Here is a 27,368-nt window from a genome sequence, read left to right as displayed (position 1 = left end):
GCTGGGTTCGGTGAGAGAGACGTGCTGCACTCTGCTCGGCAAGGAGGCCTGCCGAGGCACCCACGGCGGCCACGGGACCTCAGCAGGCAGGCTGCAGACCCTTCCCCTCCTCCCACTTCTTCCAGGGGAAGGGGCCTCTGAGAGGGCCTGTGTGCAAAGGGCATCACCAGAGCCCCGTTCACAGGCTCCGAGAGACGGCTCGGCCTGTCCATGGTTGCAGAGCCAAACCTCGGCACAGGTGAAACGGGACTTGGCGGATGGCAGGCCCCTTCGAGGAACTGCTGTGGCCTTGGGCCTTCATGGCTCACAGCCTGACCACCTCGGGATGGCCCATGGTGTCTCTTAGAGGCTTGGGAGCCGACCCAGGCTGCTCCCCTGAAATCCTGCTACTCAGCCCTGAGAACCCTCTGTACCTCTCTGACAAGGATGCGCCACAGGGCCCTCGGATTTGCTGGCCAGGACTTTCAGGGGACATTCTACTATATCCCCTTGTGGATATATGGGGAAACTGAGGCCCAGCAGAGGCAGGACCCACAGCCAAGCAGAGGTGGGGTCAGGATACACAGATGACTCAGCCGGCTTCCTCCTTCGTCACCCGCCTCCCAGATGAGCCCCCACCCTCCCCCCATAGGGCCCCACCCAGCTCTCATCCATGCGGTGGTCAGGACGCCGCCGCCTGGCCTTGGCCAGGGCTCTTCTCTGGCTGTGGCGAGTGGGGGCCGCTCTCTAGCTGTGGGGCGGAGGCGTCTCTCATGCTGGAGCACGGGCTCTGGGGCTCGAGGCCTGCAGTCGTTGCAGCTCGTGGGCTCAGTAGTCGGGGTGCACAGGCTTAGTCGCTCTGCCGCCCTGGGGATCTTCCCAGACCAGGGATCAAGCCTGTGTCTCCTGCGTTGGCAAGCGGATTCTTTACCACCGTGCCACCGGGGAAGCCCACCGTCCGGCTCTGATGTTGGGATAGAGGTAGAAGTGAGGTCAGTGCTGCCCCGGAGTGACGGGCAAGGGGTTGGATGGATTCTGGCACTTCCTGAGCCTCGGTCTTCATGTCTGTAAAGTGGGTGTGAAAGGACCCGCCTCACTGGGCTGCAGAGAGGACAGGGCGGGCAGCAGGTCCAGGCCTGGGCTGCACCGTGTGGGCGTTCAGAGTGGGGCTCACGGTGATGACACGGGGGTCGTGTTAAAGAGCCGACCTCTGCTTTGACCCTCAGAGCCCTCACCCCGCTCCTCCCGGGCTGCTCACAGGAGACAGCTGCTGTGCCCATCTCGTCACCTTACTTTCTGAGGCCGCTGCCCACTGACCAGCTCACCAGAGTCTCCTCTCCCCTCCTGCTGCCTCTGGACATGGAGGTCAGGGACTCACTGCTACACACTGTGTGTGCATGCAGGTGTGTGGTTGGGGGACCCCCATGAAAGAGGGGGTCCCCTGACAAAAAGTGAGTTCCTCTGGGGTGAAGATTCAGCAGTTGAAGGTCACGATCAGGGCTGCATGAGAAGCTGGAAATAGAAGAGAGAGTCCTCAGATCTGCATGTAAATCCCTCTAAATCCTTAACTGACTTCTGAACTGTGTCTAAAATGAGAGTCCAGGGATCCCAGTGGAACACAGTAGCTTAAAACTCAAAGAGGCAATGAGAGACAACAGGAAGCTGAGCTCTGTCTTATTAAAAGAGTTTGGCAAACACCTGAGATCTTCTGCCAGAACCCCAAAAAGGCCCTGGAAGTCAGGACCTCACGCAAGGACCAAGCCTCCAGAAATTCCATCTACAAAAGCATAAGAGCCATGCCTTCACAGAACAGTGTGTCCTGATCATTTTACTCCCTGCTAGAGAAACTCCACACTCTTCAGAGGAAGATAACAGAACCCATAGTCTCTACAACATATCAAACGCAATGGCTGATGCAGATTCAGAAATAACTAGGCAAGCAAAGAAGCAGGAAAGCAAGACGTGTAACTAAAGGAAACCACAATTAACAGACGACCCAGATATGTGTGGACAGACAAGGGCCTGAAATATTAATGACCGGAACCTGTATTTTTAAGCTCCCGTTCTGTGCCAGGTCTTACGTGCTGTGTAAAGCCTCTGCCCTGCCCCATGCCTTCCTGCAGGTTCCAGCTGTGGGGAGGAAGTGTTCGTGGTGGGAAGAGTTCTAGAAACAGGTGTTTCATAGTGAAGCAAGTGCAGCGCAGGCCGCAGCGGTGAAGTCCAGGGCGTGAGGGAGGAAATGTACCTTTTGTTTGTCCATTTGCTGAAAGCGGGTGAAGCTCAGGTGTCTTGTGAGAGGCTGAGCTGTGTTCTGGTGACGGTGTAATGGATCAGACAGACCCAGGGGACCTCCTTTGTGGTCCAGTGGTCGAGAGTCCAGCTTCCAAGGCAGGCTACCTGGGTTGATCCCTGATCCCACGTGCCACGAGGCAACTAAGCTCACACATATGCCGCAACTAGAGGAACTGTGCGTGCCAGGCTAAGACCCAGTGCCGCCAGAAATTAAAAGGTAAAAGAAAGAATTTTTTAAAAAAAGACAGACTCAGTCCCTGTGGATAAAATACACCAGTATAAACAAACTCACAACTGGTGTGATTTCAGATTTTGATCAATGCAGTGGAGGAGGAGTAACAAGGGGCTGAGAGAGAGAATAAGAGGGCTGTCTTTCTAGAAAGGACAGTCAAGAAACACTTCTGTGATGAGGCGACCTGGAGAGTGATGCTGAAGAGCTGGAGCTGGAAGAACCAGGGCAGGAGGGGCGGGTAAAGGAGTCCAGGTAGAGGCCACTGCAGAGGTGATGCCCAGAGCTGTGTACGGAGCACCAACAGGGCTGAGAGCACCCAACCCTGTGTGGGGGGTGGCGTAGAGGTGATGGCGTGGAGACCCCTGGGGGCCTGCAGGGGAGAGGGACATGGTCGGCCACGTGTGGTGTCTTTGAAGGTCAGGTGGCTCTCACAAACCACCGCAGATGATGCCTCAAACAATGTCCATTTGTCCCTCACTGAAGTCCTGAAGGCTGGATGTCCAAGATCAAGGCCAGTTTGGTTCCTGGCGAGGGGCCTCTTCCTGGCTTCTCACTGTGTCCTCACCTGGGCCGAGAGAGAGCTGTCTCCCACGCCTCTGGTTATAAGGGCACTGATCCTATCACAGTGTGGCTCAGTCAGTACAGAATCCACCTGCAACGAGGAGCCACGGGTTCTATGCCTGGCTTGGGAAGATTCCCTGGACAAGGAAGTGGCAACCCACTCCAGTATTCTTGCCTGGAGAAGTCCCTGGGCAAAGGAACCCAGAGAGCTGCAGTCCACGTGTCGCAAAGAGTCGGACACGACTGAGCGGCTAACATCCAGCATCACCTCCCAAAGGCCCCACCTCCCAGAGCCGTCACCCTGGGGACCGGGCTTCAGCGTGTAAATTCAGGGAATGCAACATTCCGCCTCTAGCCCATAGTCACCCTGGTTACTCCCCAGCCAGCTCCAGGGCTGCCTTTCAACAAATCCCTCTATGTGTGGTTAGCTCTCCAGTGTGTCTGGAGACGTGGGCGCCCCGTGGCCTCGGAGGTTCTCTCTTTGTGGTCCCGGCACCTCCAGTCCGGTCCTGACTGTCCAGGTGCCCAGAAGACTTCTGGAAGAAGTCTGTGCCTGGCCTTGGAGACTTCAGATGGTTCTGCTGAGCAGTGGGCTGGGCACTGCTGACTTGTCTCAGCGCCCTGAGCCCAGGTCCCCCTTTGGGGAGTCCAGGCGTCCTCACCACTGGGCTCCCAGGGTCGCCCTGGCGTTCTGTATGAAGCCGCTGCTCTGCCTGCTGCCCCACACGGCCGGGTAAGAGTGTTGGCCCAGTGCACAGTAGCTCTCCAGGACTTGAAGCTACACGGAGGGAGGAGACGGGGGCCAGAGTTTGGAGTCTGGAGTCCTTCCGGAATGCACCTGGGGGACCCTCATCCTCCCTGTGGCCAGCCCCAGCTCAGCCCTCCAAAGCTCCTCTGCCTGTGCCCGCTCTGGCCTGGTCTTGGCACTAGAGCCCTATTTCAGGGCTGGTGTGGAGCCCCTGCCGGAGTCTCTGAGCTCTGCCACCATCGGCCCCGAGCCTGGCAGCCCTGGAGGGAGACCCCCACCCTAGGGTGAGACCCCCCCACCCTGGGGGGGCGGTTCTGCAGCCCCCTCATCAGTGCCCCTGCCTCCCACCCAGGGGCCTCGACGGGGCCTCCAGGCGCAGTGCCTCCCTCCCTGTGCGGTCCCAGCTGCTGGAACGTCCCACCTCTCGCAGACACCTCCATGCTGGCTCAGAGATAACCCCCGCACTACTGCCGAGATGCCTTTTTATATCTCCTGTTATTTATAAACGTATGATTCATTGAACAATGATTGTGAGATGGAGAAATGTTGCCTACTAATATTTAAATCACAGTTATCTAAAGCGACGCGGGAAGGAAGCGAGGTCTGCTATTTTGGCTCAGGTGGGGAATGGGCAGGAAGAATCCAGGTCTGGCCCCACAGACTCCCCCCAGGACCCACTGCCTCTCTGCTCCCCTGAGCCGAGCAAGGAGCTTGCACACGTCGGCGGTCTCCTGCCCGGCAGCTGGTTGTCATTTCTGTTAGGCAAGGCAGAGGGTGGGGCTGGTGGGCCACTGAGACCCTCCGGAGTTTCTCCTCCTCTTTTCAGTTCCCCATGGGCCTCCTGTCTGACAAGAGGCTACAGCCGCCTCCACAAGTTTGCGTTGAGGCAGAAATAGACTCAGGGCCTCTCCTGCTTGCCCAGCCCGTCTCCACCCCAGCCGGCTCTCCCTTCTGCAGCCCGCTACCAGGAAGAGGAGGTGGGCCCTGAGCGAGTCCCCAGGGCACCCGGAAAGAGAAGGGGAACGGCGCCATCTCGGGGACTGCGGGACCCTTGGCGACATTCACACCCCAGCCCCACTGGCTCGTCCGCCGGGGTCTCGTTGAAAACATCGCTCTGGCTGTGGGTGCGGGGAGGGGTGGTTCTGAAGGACTTCTGGGGCCCCCCGGGGGACCGGCGCACTGGGGCTGGGAGCTCCGTGGCGGAGCCGGTGCTGCCCTGAGCTGGGTCTGTGCCCTCCGGCCCAGCCCGTGCGCGCCCTGGGTCAGAGCCCCGGCCGTGGTCACCTGGAGCCCTGGCAGCCCTCCAAGCCCCAGGATGACCCCAGCTGCCCACACCCCCAGGCGGGCAGGACACGGCAGGGACGCTGAGGACCCAGGCCTGCCCGATGCTCAGCGTGCCTCAGGTGAGGCGGGCCTCCTGCAGTGCCCAGCTGGGCCTCCTCGTGGCAGGCAGGACCAGGGCAGACGTGGCGGTGGGTGGAGGCTGGACGGGGCACAGCAGGGAGGAGACCACAGCCCAGGAGACCACCTGGGGGGCCTGGGAAAGGGCCTGGGAACAGTCCAAACAAGGTGGGAACCAGACGGGCCGCCTCCCTCTCCTCTGATCCTCACGTCCAGAGCTGTGGGAGCACCACTCCCCGCTCATTTGCAGAGTGATGGGGAGCTGGACACTGGACCTGCTTGATGTGCCATGGAACTGAGAACACCCCCAGGGAGGACTGCTGGCCTGGCCACCTTGGGCAGCGGGGGATGGGCAGGTCTCTCCAGGGACTGGATCCTTCAGGGAGACTTCCTGGAGGAGGCGGCACCCAACGAGACTGTGTAAATGCATTCTAAGGGACCTGGGAGGGCTTATCACAGACACGGAGCTGGGGTGGGGGCCAGGGAGACTGACTCGATGTTCACTCACAGAATTTTTTTTTTTTAATTAAAAGTGTTTATTTGCCATTGTTGGCAGCCTTCAAACCCAGGCACTTACAGACGTTACTATCACTGATTTGCTCCTCGCCTCCTATGTGGCAGCAGCAGGCACATCCCCATCAATGGGAGAGGAAACAGGCAGAGAGACACGTGGTGCCTCTCCCGGGGTCACAGAGCTGGGAGGTGCAGGCGCTGGGACTCAACCCCAGAAGGCTGCCCACCCTGCTCCGTGCTCCAGGTACAACTCATGCGATCCCACAGCCAACACTGGGGATGCGCTGGGCTGTTCCCACCTTGCAGGTGGGGAATCCGCGAGCTGGGGTGTCTGGCCAGCCCAGGGCCGCCGAGCAGTAAGACGCAGAGCCAGCCCCTGAGTCGGATGCTGGCCGTGGCCCCGTGTCCAGCGCTCGCCTGCTGGCCGGCACAGGGAAGGAGGTGGGCTGACCGTCCCCATGGAGCAGCCCTGCAGACTCTCACCAGGCGTGTTTATAACACCTGGCGCGTCTTCCCTGCCAGGACTTCATAGCGTCTTGAAATGTTCTGATGTGCAAAGAGCCTTTTTTATACGAGAAATGAAATTATTTTCAGCCTGTTGTCAGGCAGTTGTCAAAAGACGTGGCAAATGAAGGGCTCAGACAGTGAGGGCTTGGGAGGCGGGTCTAAGTAAGGGGGGGCAGTGGGTGGGGTGCAGAGGCTGAAACCGTGCAGGGCCTTGGGGGAGTGGGAGCGGACACAGGCGCTCACGCAGAGCTTATGTTGGTTTATCACCTCCTGTCGAGGGCTTGGCACCGGGCTTGGGCTGGCTGGGGCTGAGCTGATGACCAACGGGTCAGGACAGGCGGCTGACAGTTTGGGGTTCGTTCTGGGGTGACCTTCTTCCTTCCTGGAAGCTGTCTGATTTGGGGAGGCTCCATCTAATCCTTCCTCCTGCTTTTTGTCCTTCAAACAGCCCCCCAACTCAAAAGATGCTCAGTCATCCTTTGGGGTGGGTGGGCGGGTGAGCAAGTGGACAGAGTCACCCCATGCCATCCCCGACCCCACCCGCTGCCACTGGCCACCCACCTCACCCCAGCCCAGCTCAGAACCAGAATCTTTGCTCTCCCTTCTTCCCCTCATTTGGAATGAAGTCCAGTTGAAACTAAACCTCAGCAGTGTGGCCAGCACAGCCTCTAGTGGTCACTGTGGTTGCTCCACAAAGGACCTGGCAACAGAACAAAAGGTCTAGGAGCTGATGGGAGGGAAGCTCAGCCATCTGTGTGCGTCTGAGCTCTGACACCCCCAACCTACTTTACTTCTTGGGATGAAGTCTGTGCTCTGAACGCCTTGGCCTTCCCTTCCAATCAGTGTATGGCGGGTGTGGAAATGATGTTGGTGCAATGGGGAAGGAGACTGGAGTGTGTGGGCGCAGAGCCAGTACATGGGTAGTGAGCTCCCCATTGCTGGAAGTATTCAAGGAGAGCATGCCTGCCAGTGGGGAAGAGCTTTACATGGACGAGGTGGGTTGAGTCAGGAGTGGACCGCCTCCCTCCTGGCAGGATTTCTGGTCCGGGGCCGGGCACACAGTAGGTTTGCACGTGAACCTAAGCTCTTGCTGCTAATCTCAGTGAATCGTTTGCTCGGATTCCTGAAAGTGGTGATTGGGAAGGCTGTCTGCTTATTAGAGGAATGGGAATGGGAATCTTCGGGCTGAGGAGTGCTTCCCGGGGCCCCTCGCATCCTGTTATGTCCAAAGGCTGCTCTTACGCGCCCACCCTGCCCCTCGTGCAGCCTGGGAGGGAGCCGGCGTCTCCGTCTCGCTCACTGCCTTGTCCCCTGGGCCTGCACAGCCCGGGTGCACGCACGCTGGGACGTGGAGCCTGGAGGCGGGGCAATCGGGAGCCAGGGACCCCCTCTGCCCCCGGCCTGCCGGCCTCTTTCCTGGTCTGGGGTTTGCCTCAGACTCTTCTCAGCTCTCGGGCAGGCAGCCGGGGCCCTGCTGCTTCCAGGGGGCTCCTGCTGCTTCCAGGGGGCTCCTGCTGCTTCCAGGGGGCTCCTGCTGCTTCCAGGGGGCTCCTGCTGCTTCCAGGGGGCTCCTGCTGCTTCCAGGGGGCTCCTGCTGCTTCCAGGGGGCTCCTGCTGCTTCCAGGGGGCTCCTGCTGCTTAGTTGCTCAGTCGTGTCCGACTCTTTGAGACCCTCCTCCGTCCACGGGCTTTTCCAGGCGAGGATGCTGGAGTGGGTAGCCATGCCCTCCTCCAGGGCGTCTTTCTGACCCAGGGATTGGACCCGTGGCTCCTGCTTAGCAGGTAGATTCTGTGCCAGTAAGCCACCAGGGAAGCCAGGATTTGTCTCAGAACGGCCCGCCCTTGGGCCAGGAGCCGGGGGCCTGTCATTTCCAGACTCTGCTCCTACTACGGGCAAAGGCACCGGGAGGAACCGTCCCTCTGAACGCAGGGCCGGGGAGGCGGGCCAGGAGTGTCCCCACCTGGGCCACGGGTGGATGCTCTTTGGGCGCCTCTGGCTCTGCTCCCAGCTCGGGGGTGAGGGGTCCTCCTCCCTCGGAAGAGACACGGGATGTTCGCGGGGACACCGGGGAAGCCACCTCCTCCCCACCCGTTCCTCCCCAGGTCCACACAGGGAGCCGGCAATGGAGGGCACTTCCGGCCTTGGGCTCAGCCACTGCCCACCAGCTGTGGACCACATGTGCTCCCTGCGGACAGCAGAGGCCAAGAGTGTCGCGGGCACTTGGCGCGGGGGGAGGCCTGCGCTCTGGGGTAGCATCGGCTTGAGCCTCGCAGCGCCTCCCTCCCGCTCCCCGGAGGGTTTCCTGGGGCCCGTGTGGCAGGGGCCCTGCCTCTGGGGGGGGGATCTCCCGCAGGTCACTGTCACCAGGGCATCCTGTCCCAGCTGGGGCAGCCAGCCAGCACACCCTCGATAAACTGGACACGCCCACCTTGAAGATCCCTGACGGTTCCTTCACCGGGGTGGGAGGGCAGTGGCAGGCTCCCCAAGAAGGAGTGGTTGTACCCTTGTTGGTTTCTGCATCTGAGAGAGATGCTTCTGGAAGCTTTGCAGCCTGGCACCCACGTCCAAAGACAGCCTGCCCCTGCCGTCACCTGCTCTGTCCCCCAGGGATGTGAGTGGCGCGGGGCAGGTCGTCAGGTCTTCGTGGGTGAAACGCACCAGTGGCTGAGTGTCTGCTAGGGCGAGTCTTAGGCGTGGCCTGGGCTCCGGTGTGGCAGGCGAGGGTCACCCGGGGCAGAGTTTGAAGGCAGCGCTAAGCCCTGCGATGGGGCATCGTGGGAGTGAAACGACGCTCAAGTGCTCAGCTGCTAACGGGCACCTGGTCCACGCTCTCGCCACCCTGGACAGACATCCGGCCAGCCCTGGGCGTCCCATGGAGAGAGGCTCCCAGAGCTTCTGCCGCTGCCGGTTTTGTTGACACAAAGCAAGCCGACCATATGGAATTCAACTTACAGGCTCCCGGTGCTTTGCCTCGTCTCATCCCATCTTCCTCTCTCTCTCTCTCTTTTTTTTTTTGCCTTCAAATTTCAGAAGCAGCTCTCTTAGCAACCGAAAAATCGCACACTTAATTACAGCCCCAGCAGCACAGGCATCAGAGCCTGCTCCCTGGGATGCTCCGTTAAGCTTTCGGAAAGACCTTTCTCCTTGTGTAGAAATAACCCCGTGCCCCCTGCAGTGGGGCTCCCTGCCACGGCCCCTCCCTCTGTGTTTGCTGCTCAGGCAGAACTTTTTCCCTGCCACCTCTCCGTGTGTCTCCCGGACTCCTGTAAGAAACGTGCAGCCTGGCTCGGAACGGGCTTTTTATCAGCTGCCTGGAATTAGGACGAGCTTTGGCTGGGCTGCAGTTTTAATTGTTTCATCTCTTTTGTTTCCAAAAAAAAAAAAAAAATTAGGAAGGGGGATGGAAATCCTGTTTTCTCCAGGGTCATTACCTCCATGGGGGGGAGCCAGAGAAGTAATGGGTCCTTGTGTCTGATTCTTGCCAACGGAAATCTGGGTCACGTTCAGAGATTCCAGAAGCCTGGCACTGGCTGCCCAGTTAACGCGGGTCTGGCTCGTGGCTTATCTGGAACCGGGACGTTTTATCTCCAGGACCGACTCCCCCACGTCTGCTGGCGGACAAGCGGCGGCGGTGGAGAGCGAGGAAAAACTTGGCTTTTTCTTTTGAATGAAAATCAGCAAAGCACAGGTGCTGTGCTTTGTCACCCCGGGGCGGGTCTGAGCCCTTGGATGGTCGGGGCTCGGGGCTCACCGATGCCTCCCGCCTGCGAACCTCCTCCCCGATGCACTGATCACGAAAGCAGGGGAGCGCGACTCCCATGACGGGCGCGGGGAGCGGCAGTGGGCTCTGAGAACAGCCTCAGTCTACGCACGCTTGGTTCCCAGCTGACAGACAGAGTATGGGGTGGGCTCCGTCACCAGCGCGCTGGGTCTGGCCTGCCCAGCTATGCTCGGAGGCAGGCAGTGGCCAGACGCCCGCCGCCGCTCCCCGGGTCCAAACTGCTCCGGCGCCCAGGGGCCGGGCGGCCCTTCCCTTCCTCCCAGTCGAGAAGGTTATATAATGAGCGGACCGCTGCCAAAGTCGGAGGGAAAATGAAGTCTTTGTTAAATGCCTTCACCAAGAAGGAAGGTAAGCGGAGAGCCAGCCGTAGGGCGCGGAGTGCATGGAAACAAGCAGCTTCTGGCCCGGGCGGCGGGGGGGTGGGGGGAAGCCGGGGACTCCCGGTCCTCCTAAAATTGCCCTTCATTCATTCCTGCCGTGTTAAGGGAGTAATTACTTCTGGTGGGTGATCGGGCTTTGTTGTAGTTGGTCTGGACTGTTAACCCACTTGGAGGTGTCGGCTTCATTTTTTTTCCCCCCCAAGTGTCCAGCCCCTTGCAGAAATGTAGCTCATGCATTGTTGGTGCATCCAGAGCCTAACTGTTAAGGAACTAAGTCCTGTGGAAAATAGGAAGTTTGGCTCTAACCTGCCCGCTGCCTGGAGGCTGCCAAGCACTCAGGCAGGAGCTAGGAGCCCCGGGACTCCACTGGCGGCCCTGGGCAGGTGGGGCGCTTTCAGAACCGCCGCTTGGAGTCCCTTGGCCTCCCCGGGTCGCGGCTTCGGGGAGCGGGTGGGAAATGCACGGTGGCAGACTTTGAAAGTGCGTCTGCTTTTCTGCATGCTTTGTGCAATTTGTATTGTGGGAAAGAAACGTATAAATACATGCATGGAAGGCTAAGCTAAGAAAATATCCACCCACTTAGAGTTTGCAGATTGCCTGGAAAAAGGAAACAGTTGGGTGGAATATTAATCATTCTCAGACAGGAAAAGAGGTATTTCTAACCCTTTGCACATTAAAAAATAAAATAAAACAGCAGCATTTCCACGGCGGGTTCCGGTTAGTTGGTTAAGACAGGGAGCTCTCATTTTATGAAACCGGGAGGTTTATGAAGATGTGAGGTTAGAGGAATTAAGGAGATACTTCCCAGCCCAAGCCAAAAAATAAACATGGAAGAATTTCCAATTACACCACACAGGAGATGAACTTAATGTGAATCTTGGTAATTCAGTGAGAGAACGTTCATTGGAATGCTCACTGAAACATCACCTATGAGAGTCCAGCTGAGTAGCTCACTGGCTCCTTGGAGCAGAACGTATTTGCAGAAGTCCCAGCTCTTTCATCCCTTAATCTTCTGAGGGCAGCCGCCACCCCCCAAACCTCCCTCCACCGTGAATTGCTGCCACTGTCTGAAAGACCTCTTCCGCCTGGTTCTCAGGCGCGTACAGAAAAGACAGCCTTTGTCTGAGCACATTTGCTTACACGATGCGCCCAGATTCACCTTCTGGGACTTTGATCTTGGTAACATGTGCTCAGCAAGGGGGTTTCATCTGGGGGCATGGTGTTCTGTTCACGCTGTTCCCTTCTCCCCTAGACTGTTCTTCCCCTTCTGAGTCTGTCTTAGCTATTGGCAGGGCTCCCCCCAAATTCCATCACTTTCCATCAAGGGCGTTTGTACCGCTTATAACCATCAGGAAAATAGAATTGACTCTAAGGTCAGGGAAGCTGGGAGCCTCAGCGTGAATTCACATCACAGAATGCAAGTGTTTCCTGGTCTGGGGGAGTCCCCTCCAAGCTGGGGTGACCCCTCCCCTCCATCCGCGCAAGCTCTGGCTTGTCCTCGGGTGGGTGCAGGAAGGATGAGGCAGAAAGTCGAGGGGGCTCTGTTTCGAGCATCTGCTCGAGAGGCTGGCTTCCTCTAGGTGCTGTGGTCCTGCAGCTGACGATCTCGGCAGGAAGAGCATCTCTCTCTGAGATCCTGGATCCGCCGTCCTCGCGAGGTCTCCTGTCCCCCTGCCCTTCTGCTGGGCGGGGCTCAGGTCACCCTCAGTCCTTCCAGACGTCTTCGGGCTGCTGTCTGATGCTGACAGTGGCAGTGACGTGGGGGTAGTTTCCCCGGTGACCGGCAAAGACAAACTCGGGACTTTTCCCCAAAATAGACTTTCCCCCAAAAAAGGACTGATTCCCCAGGGGCCGAGCCCTGGACAGGGCAGCCTCTCGGGCCCCGGAGGTGGGGGTCCACGGAGCACGCCTTCCCTGCTCCTCGTCTCCCTCCCGGCTCGGCTGCTTTGCTTTGAAGAATTTGGAGTAGATGCGAGTGATGGTGCTCCTTGCCCTGACAGACGGGCTCAGAGGAAGCAGGTTGGCATCACTGCTGGAAAGAGCGTGACCTCCCCCGTGGGCCACTTCCAAGTTCTCACAACCATACCAGCCAAGGTGTGAATTCCGAGCGTGCGTCCTCGGGAAGCCTCGTGCCGTTTCCCTGCGGCTTCCCCAGGCTGGCTGCGTGTGTCTGCTTTCCCAGGATGGTCCTGCCTCCCAGGGAAGCAGCGAAGGGTGTACTGGGTCGCAGCTATCTCGGTGGAGCTCTCCCAGCACCACCTCTGTCCCCATTAAGCCCAGCCCTCCAGCAGGGGGTTGCCCAGGTTCTGGGTGGGGTGCAGCTGTCCTTGGTTTCCATGACGAACTTCACCACCTCTGACCTCGGGCAGCCGGAGCGGTGGACCGTGCGGGACTCAGTACTGAACTCGCCTTTCTCCCCTGAGACGCTGGTCTTCCCATGTCCCAGTCAGCCCTCCAGGAGGGCGCATGTCTTCCTGCCACTCTGCAGTCCAGTTTGTGGAGGGCCAGCTCGAGGAGGCTCGCGTTCTTGGCCGCCTGTCATGGCTGCTTCCCTGCAGCCCGGAGGCTTGCATTTCTTTAGATGCCTGTTCTTGCAAAGGATGAGCTTCCCTGGTGGCTCAGCGGGCAAAGAATCCGCCTGCAGCGCGGGAGATGTAGGAGACATGGGTTCCATCCCTGGGTCGGGAGGATCCCCTGGAGGAGGGCACGGCAACCCACTCCAGCATTCTTGCCTGGAAAGTCCCAAGGACAGAGGAGCCTGGCGGGCTACAGTCCACTGGGTCTCAGAGAGTCAGACACGCCTGAGAGACTGAGCGTGCACACACTTGGAAAGGACACTCTGTTTCTGGCTCCAGCCCTCGGAGAAACGCGGGGTGCCGACCACGTGGGTTCCAGCCCTCGCGGTACCTGAGGACCGTGTCCTCGTTCTGAGCCCCTGGCTGGGCTGATGTCCCAGAGCGAGGGGCTTGCCTCCAGTCTAGAGCTTCATGAGGAGCGTGCTGAGGTGGGTCCACCGCCTCCTGTTCGATGCTCTGCTGCCAGTCCCGGTTTGGTGGGTGGAGAAAGGAGCACACTGGGGTTCAGGCAGACGGCTTCCCACCAGTAGAGCCAGGGAGCCACGTGCATTTGCCCTGCCTGCTGTAACAGCCCCACAGACGGGGCGGCTCAAACATTCACTGTCCCCAGTCCTGGAGGCTGGAATCCCAGACCCACGTGTGGGCGGGGCTGGTCCGCCTGAGGCCCCCTCCTGGGCGTGCAGACACCCCAGGAGGGTGTCCTCGCAGGGCCGTCCCTCTGTGTGTCCGTGTCCTGACCTCCTCTTCTTACAAGGACCCCAGTCCTGTGGGATTAGGGCCCCTGGTGACCCCATTTTACCTTAACCCTCTCTTAAAAGACCCGATCTCCAGAGACAGCCACATTCTGAGGTGCTTGGGGTCAGGCCTCCAACACAGGGATCTGGGGGGACACGATCCAACCCCCAGTGCGGGTTGCGGTGAGGAGGAGGAACTCCACGGCTGCCTCTGTGTCCGCCGTCCTTGCTGTGAGCCGGGGCAGCCAGTCGTCCACCATCTCCGGGCCGCTGGAGGTGTGGGCATGTGTGGATGGAAGTGGGACCCGAGCCCCTTCCATCTCAAGCGTTGGCTTGAGCCTCTGTGCAAGGGGGACGCTCCCCACCTCCACCCATGTCTGCTTCTGTGTCAGGGCGAGGTCTGCACACGCGGGGGCCCTCGGGGGCTCAGCACAGAGCTCGCAGCATCCATGTCCTGGGCAGCTGCGGGGAGGGGGGAGAGGCAGGCACCCCTCCTGGATGACGGTGCCACGCACACTCACCCGCGTCTCCCGCTCTCTCTGACCCAGTGCCCTTCCGAGAGGCCCCGGCGTACTCCAACCGCAGGAGGCGGCCCCCCAGCACGCTGGCCGCCCCGCGGCTCCTGCTGCGCTCCAACAGCGACAACAACCTCAACGCCGGGGCACCTGACTGGGCTGTCTGCGCGGCCACCTCCCACCTCAGCCTCTCGCCCCAGCTGTTGCAGCAGACGCCCAGCAAGGCCGACGGGGCCGCCAAGACCCTCGGGAGCTACACCCCCGGGCCCCGTAGCCGGTCGCCCTCGCTCAACAGGCTGGGCGGAGCCGGCGAGGACGCCAAGAGGCCCCAGCAGCCCTGGCACGTCGGGTAAGGAGCGACCTGGGCTGCGGGGGGTGCGGGAGGGGTGGGAGTCCAGGGGGACCGGGGAGGGGGCACCCCTGTGCACGGGGCCCTGGATTCTGGGCCTCAGGGCGCCACCAGAGGTTGAGCAGGACCCCTGCTTGGTTCCAACCCGGACGATAAGAACACTTGGAAGCCAGAGCCAGCGACTGCACCGGGCAGGGTGGGCGCCCCACTGGGCTCGTGGGGCGGGTGCCTGGGGCAGGGTGGGCACCCCACTGGGCTCATGGGGTGGGTGCCTGGGGCTGTTTCCTTTCCTTGTGCATCGGCTTCAGGGTCTTAAAAGAGAAGTCTGGTCAGAGAAAGAGCTAAGGGCGCCGGGCCGCTCGGCTGAGAGCTCCTCCAGAGGCCATGTGGGGGGTTTTGTTTGAAGTCGAGTGGATTTACAGCGTTGTGTGAGTCTCTGCCGCACCACAGAGTAACTCAGTTATATACATTCCTTCTGTGTGTTCTTTTCCACTGACGTTCATCCCGAGATTGGGTGTAGGTCCCTGCAATACGCTGCAGGGCCTCGTATCCGTTCTGTACGCAACAGTCTGCTCTGCGAGCCCCAGGTTCCCCTCCACCCGCCCCCCCGCCCCTGGCAACCACAAGTCTGTGTGCCTGAGTCTGTTTCTGAGTCTCAGGTAGGCTCACTGGTGCCGTATTTTAGAGTCCACATGCCAGTGATGTCTTACGCCTGTGGTCTCGTCTGAGTGACTCCGCTCACTGTGATCGTCTTTAGGCCCATCTGTGTTGCTGCAGTGCAGAATCCACCTGCCATGCAGGAGACCTGGGTTCGGTTCCTGGGTCGGGAAGATCCCCTGGAGAAGGGAAAGGCTACCCACTCCAGTATTCTGGCCTGGAGAGTTCCATGGACTATACGCGTGCCAAGAGTCGGACACGACTGAGCGACTTAAAAAAAACAACCGTTGCTGCAGATGGCGTTATTTCATTCTTTTTTATGACCGAGCAGTGTGTCGATGTATGTGTGTACCGCGTCCTCTTTGTCTGTCCCTTTGTCGCTGGACACTTGGGTTTCTCCCCGGACCAGGCTTCATCGTGCGTGGTCCTGAGCCTGAGAGAGCGCTCGCATTCGTGGCCACGAGGAGGCCTGGCGGAGCTGAGGGTGTGACGAGCCCCGGCCGGGGCAGGGACAGCCCTGCCTGCTGCTGTTCTGTCTGCCCACAAGGCAGGGGTAGGGACGGGGAGTGCGTCTCAGCAGACTCTGAAGCAGCCGGGGCTGGCAACCCCATTCTTGTCCCCTTTCTAGATGGGGAGATAAGGCCAGCAAAGGCCAGACGCAGCATGAACCCCCAGGCATCTCTCTGGGGCTCTGGACTCTCCCTGCTCCGTCTCCCGCGCCAGCAGGAGGCTGCAGTCCCACCCGGAGCTCCAGCTCCCAGGCACATCCGCACCCTCCTCACATGGCCTCCGGCGTTGGTCTGTCCAGGCTGAGACTTCCTGGAGGTGGACTCCTGACCGGGGCCTCAGTGCTAGTCGGAGCGAGCAAGCAGCGCTGTCTCTGACCTGTCACCCCTCCACCTGCAGTCTCACGTGGACCCACATGCTGCTCCATGCGCCTTGGCTCACCCCATCATCCTCCATGGAAGGCCCTGCGTCCCCATTTCCCAGATTAGAGCACTGAGGCCAGGTCCTGGAGCCAGCGCGGGTCGTGGGAGTTTGTCCTTGAGCTCTGCCCTCACCCTCGGCGCTGTATGTTTGGCCTGGCTCGGCGTGTCTGCTGAGGGGCGAGTGCCCTCTTTGGTCCAGCCGTCTGCCCGGTGACCTGGTTCCCTGTCCTGCTGCACACCGTTGAGTTGGGCTTGCCTAACCTGGAGAAGGAAATGGCAACCCACTCCAGAGTTCTTGCTTGGAGAATCCCAGGGACGGGGGAGCCTGGCGGGCTGCTGTCTATGGGGTCGCACAGAGTCGGACACGACTGAAGTAACTTAGCAGCAGCAGCCTGCCTGTGGTGCCCCTAGCCAGCCGGGGTCCTTCCTGATGCCACACCCCCAGCTCCGATCAGGGATGCTGGGGAGGGGGACCAGGAGTCTGGGTGGAGGGGTCAGTGTCCCAGGGTGTCCTGGGGGAAGGCCAATTGCTGTGACCGGGAGCAGCAGGCCAGCTGTCCAGGCTGCAGCTGTGCGGGTGTGGGGAGAGCCTGCCCGTGGAGACCCAGTTTCCTGGCCCCTCGGCGGGGTCACAGCCTGCCTCCTCGGTGCCAGCGCCCCCCAGGCACACCTTGGCGCTGGGACCCATGTGCACCTCCCCCTGCAGTCTCATTCTCAGAGCCGGGAGCCCTCCTGGCTCTGGTCTAGATTCTCGCTCCTGAGTCACCCCAGGGAGAAGCGCCAGGTGCCGGGAGCCGCCTAAAGCTGAATTAAAGGGTTCCCCAGAGGCCTCAAATTCTGCTTCACACAGTTAGCTGGAATTATGGCTGTGATTTTAAAGAGAGTGGGTCCCCTTCCTCCAGGATGAAATCTAATAAGATCTTGAAGGCAGGGTGGCCGAGGACTTGCAAAAGCTGCAGAGAAAATGCAGCCGTGGAGAGAGGCCAGCACCGCGTGCTGCAGCGCCCGTCCGGTTGTCCCTGGCGTCCCTGTGCGGGGTGTGTGTGCGTGTCTGTGCATTTGCGCCCGTGTGCGTCAGCGTGTGCGCACTGGTGTGTCTGTGTGTTTGTGCCACTGTGTGTGTGTGTTTGGGTGCCTGCATTTTTGTGTTTGTATCTAGACGCATGTGTGTTTGTGTGTGTGCCTTTTCCCGTACTTTCTATGTCCGAGTGTGTGCGTGTGTGTGTGTGTGAGGTGTGCGTCTCTGGGTGAGCCTTGTGCATGCCTACGTGTGTTGGGTGTGATGGTGCACATGTTTGCACGGACTTGTGTGTCTGTGTGTGTGTTTGTGTCTGGGTGTGCATGCGTGTCTGTGTGTGTGTGCATGTGTGACGGTCACAGCCCCAGCCTGTCCTGAGTGCCCCTTCGGGGCTTTCTGAGCATGCGCCCTGGACTCCTCCTGGCCCCTTACTTACACCTGGTGCCTCGTCTTCGGCGACTGTGAAATGAGCACCATAACGCAGCGGCTCCCTGGCTGCTCCCAAGACCGAACGCGTGACTGCATGGCGGTCCTCGTGTGTAACAAGCCCGCAGTCCACAGTGGCCTGGAGCCGCAGCTCAGCTCTGTGTCCTCCTGGTTCCTGTCACCCCAGCTGTGGTTGCCCCAGGAGAGAGAGGCTGCCGGGATGCGGGGCTCTCAGCGCTGATGCCACTGGCTACTCATCCCTGTCGGGGGGCTGTGGTCCTGGCCCAGCCGGCCCCACCCTCCCTGCCGATTCCCGTCCTTCCCTCCCCAGCCGTCAGGGCCTGCCTGGCCCCTGTCCATCTGCTCAGGACCATTCAGTCATCCGTGACAGCCGCTGCGTCCTGACAGGAGTCCACGGGGGGCCTGCCCCCAAGACCCCCCGCCCCGTGCTAGTGGGAACTTGCCAGGAGCCCTGGCTCCTGGGGCTGCCAGGATGATGGTGGCATTTGAGCCGCGTGCAAGCTGTCTGCTTCCACACCCATGCTCAGATGTGAAAGTGGCCACACACGCCGCCCCAGTGATGGAAGGCCTGTGCGCAGGCACCGCAGCGCAGCCCTGGGGGCTCGAGGGGGTGGCGGCTCAGAGCCCAGCGCTTTCCCAGAACAGACGGGGCCTCTGGAGGGAAGACTTGGCTCCCAGCCTCGGGGTGGCCCAGGCAGCCCCAGAGTGCTTTCTGGCTCTCGAAGACCCTGGAGGTGGACTGGGGGCACTCTCCGGTCGTGGCAAGGAGAGCCCCGGGCCCACACAGACCCCTTTGTCCCAAGGTCCTGCCTCAGGGGGTGGCCACCAAACTGCTGGTCATGTCCAGCTCTGACTCCCTCCTGCTGTGTGACTTTAGGCTAGTTGCTTGTCCGTTCTGTGCCTCTGTCTTCTTGTATGGCCAGAGGGTCTAACGGGTTTGTGACAAGGGTGAAGCTGAGTGTAGCAGCTGCCACGTGCTAGGATGTGGCTCTCACTAAGTTATCCAGGAGTGCTGGCTACTTAGTGTCATCATCGCCAAGGACATCTTGAAAGACCCTCAGCCGCTGCGGGGCGGGTACAGGAAGGCCGTCCTGGTGACGGCCGTGTTTTGGGCCAAGAGGAAGCAGAGAGCAGCAGGTCCGTCGGGTCCTAGCGTCCCGAGCACCTGGGGGGTCCCCTCTGGTCGCCCCCCACCATGCCCTCTCCTTGCTCTCTCGCTGCCCACGAGAAGGCTGGCCACTCAGCGCCCCTGCAGGTGCAATCTGTTGGGCCTCTGCATCTCTGTTGGGCCCCTGTTGGTGCCCACTTGAGGCCCTGGAAGCCTCAGCCAGGCATGTGACGGGGACCTCTGTGTGGCCAGAACCAGCTTCAGGCCCAACCTCAGGTGTAGACGGCCTCCCCCACTGTCTCCTCACCCATCCCTGGGCCCCTGTGGCTCTGACTGAGCCTCCCGGGCTGGGTCGGCCTCCTCCGGGAGCCACCCTTGAGAGCCAGTGGACCCTAGTGCCAAGCAGGAAAGGGAGGAGCTGTCCAGAGCGGAGGGGAGCCCGTGTACCCGCTACCCTGGCTGGCGTCCTGCCTCACCTGGAGGTTCTGCGTGCACCTGCCGAGGCGCCCTCTAGCGGTGCTCACTGGCATGGCCGGTCCAGGTCCCTGAGAACCAGCCTGAGAAGGGGCTTTGCCGGGTGGCTCCATCATCGCCCACCCCCTGAGCGTGGAGAGGAGTAGGACCCCTCCCGGCTGCCCTGTTCTCAGAGCAGCTCTTGATACATTTTTGCAAAGCCCGGGCCCTGGTCCTGAGGGCCGCCCTGGCCTCACCGGCCCCGGGGAGCGTGCGGGCCGCTCTCCCGTCAAAGGAGCCGTTCCCGGGTGGGTTTGGCTCAGCAGAGAGGAAGCCCGCTGCATGCAGGCGGGGAGGGTCACTGGCCGGGTCTCCCACCCATGGGGAGACAGCGGCCCCCGCCGGCCGCACAGGTGGGCAGAGCTGGCAAGGCTCCTGCCGCCAGACAGACCCCGGCAGGGGCTTGGCCAAGTCCGCCTCGTGCCTTGCTCTCGTTTCCTTCCCTGAGTCAGGCTGTGCAGGCCGAGCTGGGGTTCCCGGAGGTTTCGGGGTGGAGGACCCTGCCCCGAACACCCCTTCCGGGGCTGTTCCCCCGCTGGGCAGGTTGAGGAGTGAAGGGCGCCCTGGGGTCCCTCTGGATTGCATCTCTGTTCACTTGCAGGCACCCTTGCCCCGTTCCTGGGGACACGGGCACCAGAGGGCAGAGCTGTGCGCCTCCAGGGCGCGGGGGCCTGGGCTCCTCGGTGAGAGCCACGGGGTGCTCCCTCCCTCGGCCACGCAGACCCAGAAAGAGGGTGAGGGTGAGCCGGGCTGTCCCTTGTCCCCTCGCTGTGCCACCTGACCCAGGCTGCTAGGGACATGTCACCCACACATCAGAAGCAGAGGGTCCACGAGGCGCTGGCCCCCTGGCACGGAAGCGGGACCAGGGGAAGGGTCGCCCGGGGGAGCGGGTGCCTCCCGCCTGCTGGGGAGTCGGGTACGGGTGCCACGCGGGCTGCCCTTACCTGTCACTCTGCTCCCCGCACGGCTGACACTCAGGGTTTGCTCTCACCTGGGGGCATGAACACACAGGAAGGCTGGCCTCGGGTGCAGCGGTGGATGCCCCAGAGACAAGTCAGCCCCAGAGCTGTCGTCAAAGACGGGGAGCCCCTAACAGAGTCCCTGGGAGTCAGAGCTCGTGCAGGTCACCCCTCCTGGGGTGAGGGGGGCTGCCCCCTAGGGTGGAGAAAGGGGCAAGCCAGGTGTCGGGGAGAGGCAGGGTGTCCCGGGTGGCCAGAGCAGACCAGGGGAAGCTTTCAGGGAAGAGGTGCCTTCCAGGCTGCTCCATCCCACGGGGCCTCTGTGCCTGCCCCCTGCTTCCTGGGGCCGGGGTGGCCTTGGAGGTGCAAGCAGGCAGGCCCCCAGTGCTGGTGGCCGGGGGGCCCCTGGGGTGTCGGGCAGTGGCCTCCGCTTCTCTGGAGTCCGTGAAAGCCCCTGATGTGCACTCATGCTCCAGATTGCGGTGCCCCGGCCAGCAGGATGGGGCATCCAGTCGTTGTCCATCCCCACTGCACTCCTCAGGACCACGTGGGGCTCAGGACCACATGGGGAGGCTGTGGAGCGTGGGGTACGGGCCCCAGGGCCACCCCAGAAGCCCAGGAGGGGCCACGGTGCCTGGGGCCACATGCGGGCTGAGGGCTCCGGTGCTTCTTCCCGGCCTGAAGGTGGAGAGGGAGATGATGCTGATGGTACAAGGGGCGGTGTGAGGTCTGAGCTTTTACGCTTCAGACACACTGTCAGCAGGGCCAGGGCCTTGTGATGGAAGCCACTCTCTGCCAGAGCCTCCTGCAGGCACCCTCTTGTCCACCCATCCGGTATGAGCCTGGAACCTGGGAGACACCCCGATTTCTAGTTCATCCCAGAGCAGAGCGGGGAGCCTGCAGGCAGCCCTGGGCTGCGGTCAGCGAGCCAGGATGTGAGGTCAGGTCTGTATCTCTGTGCCTCAGGCATTATTTATGGAGCCTCTGTTTTTTCACCTGTGAAATGGGGCTTCGCAAGGCTCAGATTAACCTGGCGTGGGAAGATGCTTCAGCATCTGTGTGGGACCACACATCACTGCTGGTACCTAGAACCATGGACGCACGCTGATCTTCAAGGACCAATTTCTTCCTGTTCTTAAGCAAAGGTGTCCCGGGCTTGAACCGATGCTCCCAGGCTAGAGCTGTCTTTGCTTTGACTTCTCTGCCCAGTGACACACACTTTGGAGCCGGCTGAAACCAGCTGGCTGACACTCGCATCTTGTCACCCACTTCTTAGCTGAAGCAGAGTGGTAATGGCGCGAGTGTTCACACGACACCTGTGCAGAGCGGCTCCTGCTGACTCACTCTCGGGTCTCACCAGATCATCCTGTCTTATCAGATGGGGAAACTGAGACTTCCGGAGGTTAACTGACTTGTTCAGAATCTGATAGTGAGGGATCAGCTGGGCCTCTGGCAGGGTTCTGTAGAAATTTGGAAGGAAGAGTGATAGGTGGTGTAAGAAGGATGGAGGATGCTAGGTGAGTGGATGGGTGGGTGGGTGGACGCATGGTTGGTGGATGGGTGGATAGGTGAGCAGATGGATGATGAGATGGATAGCTGGACGGATGTGTGGAGAGATGAATGGATGGATAGGTGCCTGGATGATTGGATGCCTGCTGGATAGTTGGGTGCGTGACGGATGGGGTGGGTGGATGGATGGATGGGTGGACGCATGGTTGGTGGATGGGTGGATAGGTGAGCGGATGGATTATGAGATGGATAGCTGGACGGATGTGTGGAGAGATGAATGGATGGATAGGTGCCTGGATGATTGGATGCCTGCTGGATAGTTGGGTGCGTGACGGATGGGGTGGGTGGATGGATGGATGGGTGAGTTGATGGATGATGGATGGATAGGTGGATGGACGGTCAGAAGCAAAGGAGATAACTGCTATGGAAGCTGCAGTGACAGAGAGGGTGGGGGCTGGGGAGGCGGGCTCCATCTGTGTTCCGTCACGGACGGATCCTCCCAGGAGCCCCCATGCAGCAGACCCCACTCGGCCATCGCTCAGCGCCCGGGGCAGCTGCATCAGGGGAGATCCGTGCACTACTTTTGGAGGCTGGGCGAGGAGGGCCTCTGAGCCTGGTGTGGGGTGTCCTCCGAGAGCCCCCACCCTCTGCTGACCCCAAGCGTCTTCCAAACCCCTTGGATCTAGGTGGAGCAGCTCCAGGAGGCACTTCCTGAGGAATTGAGTCCCATTGGTTCCCAGGACTTGGTTACCATCCTCCCTGCTGGGAGCTGGAGAGGAGAGCCTGGTGATGCTCAGCCGCTCATAGTGAGGGTGCTGTCTCCCACCTCCAGTCCCAGCCCTGAATCAGGCTGAGTTGAGGCAGGTTAATGGATGGATCCACATCCCAATGGGCAGGCAGGTGGGCCGTCCTCTCCAGAGGTCTGGCTTTTCCCAGGTTCTTTCCCACCGCAGGCAGGGGGCCTAGCTTGTCCTTCCTCCCAGTGAGTCAGCCATCCTGCCAGCTGTCACCTCTGGACCAGAGGTGGTCACACAACCTGGCCCTTGCGGGCATCACTGCTCTGGGCTCCGGGGTGTTTGGGGTCAGTGATGTCCGTGAGGAGGGAGCCTCTGACCCTCCAGGTGGATCTTCGCATCTGTGTGTCGACCTGTTCCTGGCGGAGGGGGAGGAAGTGAGGGGATGCAGGGCAGCCGCCTGGTGCTTCCTGGTGCAAAGCTCACGGGCATCTCTTTCCAGGATGCTGTGACCTCTGTCTGTGGCTTCAGCTTGGTCAGAGAAACCTGGAGTGGGGGGCAGGCAGCGGCGGGGGCACCCCTGGGGACAGAGGGCATGTGGACATGGGGCTGCGGCTTGTCACCACTCTCTCCTGAGCCCAGGTCAGCCCAGGAAAGCTCACGTGCCTGCCCTCTGCTCCCGTGTTCTGGGGAGAGCTCTGGGCTTTGGGGTCAGGCTGGCAGAGCTGGCAGTCAGTCCTCCTCCCCTGATGAGCATAGATTATGGTGTCAAGCGAGCACGTCACGTGTGTAGACACGGGCTCCTCCCGTGCCTAGCTCTCACAGTCATGACCTTGAGCGAAAACCCAAGAAGCGCAACGAAATACGGCACTGTCACGTGTCCATGAATCCTTGCAAGTGAAAAGCAACCTATGTTATTTATTAGTAATGCCGATGTGGGTAAAGCAAAGCTCGAAAAGAATCAGGGGGTTCACATTAAGTCCCCAAAGTGAGTGGTCAAGTCGTATTCTAGAAGCTTCCCTGCAAGCCTGTTTCACACTTGCAGAAAGCTCAAGGTTCCGTCTGGGGCCTCCCAGGCCACGGTGTGTGTCATCTGAACCAAGGAGTGCGGTTGGGGACCCCACCCTTCATGGTGATGAATTTGTGACATGGGTTGGCCCCTCCCGAGACTCAGATGTGACTCCCCGATATGGGACTCTGCCCTCAGGGTTATTAATCCTCCCCATTACAGGCGGGGTGCCCTCTTGGGAGACACCAGCCAGACGTGAATGCTTTTCCAGGAAGCTTTGTAGCATCCTCTGTAAATCCCTGCCCAGATTCATCCACATGCGTGTGGCTCTTCTAAAGACCGCCCTCCCCCCGGAGGAGAGCTCAGTGTGACTCCTCAAGGTCACCCCTGATGAGCACGTGCTCTCCTCCCCTCCCAGGAGTCAGCCCTGGTCACCCGTCTCAAAGTCAGGGATGTCGTTACGGAAACCACTTTGCACATTTCTCTGGGAGCTTGTGCTTCTCCCTCACTCACTGTCTCTCTCTCTGTCTCTCCCTCCGTTCCACCACTGGGCCCAGTTAAGTTAGGCATCCACTCTCAGCGTCCGGCCTGGAAGTTACTCTGGAAACACACACTCTTTGTGAAATACTCACATGAAACAGGAACGTATTCAAATCCCACTTGTGAAATGTCCCCGGGGCAGCCGGGCTGGGCTGCCTGCCCCGCGACGGTGGAACCTTGTGCCAGCGGGTTCTGGGTGATGCCTCCCCCGGCATGGCTGGCACCTACTGTGAGATGGGTCAGACAGCAGATACCCAGGGCCTGCCGCAGTTGCCGCTCCACTGGAGTCTCTGTACTGAAAAATGCATGTAAAATTTACCACCGGAAGCATTTTCAGGTGTGCAGTTCAGCGGCGTTAAGTACATCCACGTTGTCGTGCACCCGTCCTCTCCGAAACCCCGTCCCCATGGAAGGCTCACTTCCCAGCCCCTCCCCGGCCCCGTCCTGTTTCTGGATCTGACCGCACAGGGTGCCTGTCGTGGTGGAATCAGGCGTTACCTGTCCTTCTGTGACTGGCTTCCCTTAAGCAGCGGAATGTCCTCAGGTTCCATTCATGTTGACGCCTGTGGCAGAATCTCCCTTTTTGAAGTCTGAACAATATTCCACCGTATGGATGGACCACATTCTGGGCATCGGTTCATCCATCAGTGGACACTGGGTCATCTTCTGAGAATCATGCTGCTGTGCGTGTGGGTGCGCAGATATCTGCCTGCGACCCTGCGACCCTGCTTTCGCTCCTTGGGTGCCTTCCCGGAGGTGGGATTGCTGGAACTACCTGCGTCTTTTAACCACAAATGCGTCTTCACAGCTCCAGCCCTGTCTAGAACCCGGAGCTCCGCTGTGACTGCTCGGGGCTGGACGCTTGTCCTGAACGGACGGGCCGCGGGTCTGCAGCTCCCCTGCTGCATCTCAGGCTGTGACCCACCCCCTCTCTCTCTGTCTCCCCTTCCCTGCCGCAGCCCAGCTTTCCCGCCAGGAGCCAACAAGGACGCGCTGTCCGCCTTTGAGTACCCGGGGCCCAGACGGAAGCTGTACAGCGCGGTGCCTGGGAGGCTCTTCGTCGTCGTCAAGCCATACCAACCCCAGGTCGATGGCGAGATCCCCCTGCACCGTGGCGACAGGGTCAAAGGTCAGTGTCCACTCTGCTTCAGGGGTGGGATCAGGCCGGGGTGCCTTGGCCTCAGCTGACCTCCAGGGCATGGCTTCCGTGGGGGGCCCTGTGGAGACACGGGGTCCTGGGAGGGTGGAACGGGGATTCGAGTGGTCCTTACAGTGTGACCTCGGCGACCTGATGTCCATCAGGAGGGTCAGCTCGTGCCCATCCGGCATGGGAGTCCACTGCAGAGATGGCAGGGGAGGGGCAGGCGAGGCATCGATGGGCAGCTCCTTTCCACTCCCAGGGCTTCAGGAGTGGGTGGTGTGGAGATCGGGCCGAGCGCAGAACGGGTTCAGACACGTCTTGGGGCTCCGGGAGGGGCGTCAGGAGACTGGTTCAGCCTGGGGGCCTGCGGCATTCCACCGGGTGAGACAGAAGGATGCCCAAAGCAGAATCCTGGGAAATGGAGGTGAAAAGCCTCATGTGTGCCAAGTTAGACTCTGTTCCCAGGGTCCTGGGGAGCCAGCGATGGTTTTCCAGGGAGAGGAGGTGTGTGAGGCCCTTAGGGAGATGGGTGTAGTACAGGCACGTGCGGGAGGCTGGCAGTGGCGGCAGTGGAGCTCTGCTCTCCTGGAGGCCGCAGGACTGGGGGTGGGGGTGCAGGTGCGGGCCACGTGAGGGTGGCTGAGCTTGCCGCTGGAGCAGGAAAGGGCGCACCCTACCCTACCCGGTTGCTGGAGGACAGGCTTGCAGAAGGCACGTGGCAGGCAGCAGAGTATGCCCCTTGCGGGCTCAGTCGGTCAAGTTCAACCCATCTGGCCTTGACCAGGCGGTGACCTGCTTCCTCCTCCACCCGGTGCAGTAATCTGGCCAACATCACCTGGAGGACAGCTGGAGCCCCGTTCTCCCTCTCAGCTCCTTCTGCTGGTCCAGATGCATGCAAACTTGACCATCTGGTGGCGTCAGCCAGTCCCAGGGGCTCTGTTTAGTTCATTCCCATCTTTTTTTTTTAACCTCAGGTCATTTCTGTTGGTCTGTTTTCAAGTTCACTTGCTCTTTGCTTCGAAACGTCCTCTTCTCTGTTAAGTCCATCTGGTGAATTTTTCAATTTCAGAGATAACATGTTTAAACTCTAGGGTTTCCATGTGTATTTTTTTTAATATAGTTTCTGTCTATCTGCTAAACCTTCCTGTTGCTCTGTTGAGATTTTCACTCCTTTGGAAGCACGTGGTGGTTAACCCACCCAGCGTGGGTGGGTGTCATCGTCCCTCTGAAATCCCCATCTGCCGTCTCTCCATGAGGGTCAGGTCAGGCTCACCGGCGTTTCTCTTCTCCGGGCCACAGGCCCCAGCCTCTAGGGCCTTTGTGTCTGGTAATCTTCTGTTGCGTTCTGGGCATCAGGGTGTTAAGTTGTGGTGATGGTGGCTTCAGTTCCTTCTCCTTCTTTTGTTTTGGAGGGTTGCCTGGGTGACAGCTCAGGTCCCCAACTTGAGCTGAGCTGCTCTGCATCTGTTCAGAGATGTGGGGGTGCTGAGCTTGCCAGGCCCTCTCTGGCTCTTTCCCTTGTGGGGACACCTCCACTCGTTTCCAGCTGGCTGCTTTCCTGGCTTCCTCATTCTGGTTCAGCAGCCGACTCAGAACGCAGGTTTCTCTTCACATGCCCCCCGACAGCCCTGCCCTGGGGACCACCCTGAGTCCCCACAAGACGTGCAGAAGGGGCTTCTTTGTTTAGCTCCCCTCCCGTTTCTCCTCAGCGAGCATGCTTCCCAGCCAGGCCCATCCACTCCTACCCACGCTCTGTGGCAAAGGACCCGCCCGCCAGTGTAGGGGACGGAAGACACGGGGTTCAATCCCTGGGCCAGGAAGGCCCCCTGGAGGAGGAAGTGGCAGCCCCCTCCAGCATGCTTGCCTGGAGAGCCCCTGCACGGAGGAGCCTGGTAGCCTACAGCCCACGGGACTGCAAGGAGCCGTACACAGCTGAGCGCACACGCGCACACACACACACGAGGGTGAGGTCCAGGGGGCCCTTTGAGCGCTGGAAGCCCCTGATTGTCTCTACATAGTTTAACACAATATTTTTGCTAACTTTAAAAGTATATGCATTTAAATTACACGACCTGCAGTGTGAAATTTTAATACCAGAGCCCATTGTGGGGAAGACTTTTTTTCCCCCTGCATGTGGACTAATTTTCAGTTGACCCCGCGACAGCCCCCCATCTGGCCAGCTCACCACCCACCCACAGGGCACAGCCTTTGCTGACTGGTTGACTGGCACCCAGG

At 60.2% G+C, this 27,368-nt stretch overlaps 1 protein-coding gene across 1 annotated transcript in view; it reads left to right on the top strand.

Moving 5' to 3' along the window:
- SHANK2 (SH3 and multiple ankyrin repeat domains 2) overlaps positions 1-27,368 on the top strand; it is a 564,129-nt gene that overhangs the window by 244,810 nt on the left and 291,951 nt on the right. Inside the window, exons 13-14 of the mRNA XM_018043149.1 lie at positions 14,254-14,569; positions 24,952-25,121. Of these exons, the coding sequence (XP_017898638.1) occupies positions 14,254-14,569; positions 24,952-25,121 (486 nt within the window). The remainder of the gene's footprint in view (positions 1-14,253; positions 14,570-24,951; positions 25,122-27,368) is intronic.

The sequence above is a fragment of the Capra hircus genome, chromosome 29, assembly GCF_001704415.2.
Source record: "Capra hircus breed San Clemente chromosome 29, ASM170441v1, whole genome shotgun sequence".
Taxonomy (NCBI): Eukaryota; Metazoa; Chordata; class Mammalia; order Artiodactyla; family Bovidae; genus Capra; species Capra hircus.
The sequence above is the reverse complement of the archived record's forward strand: the minus strand, read 5'-3'. Positions and strand labels throughout refer to the sequence as shown.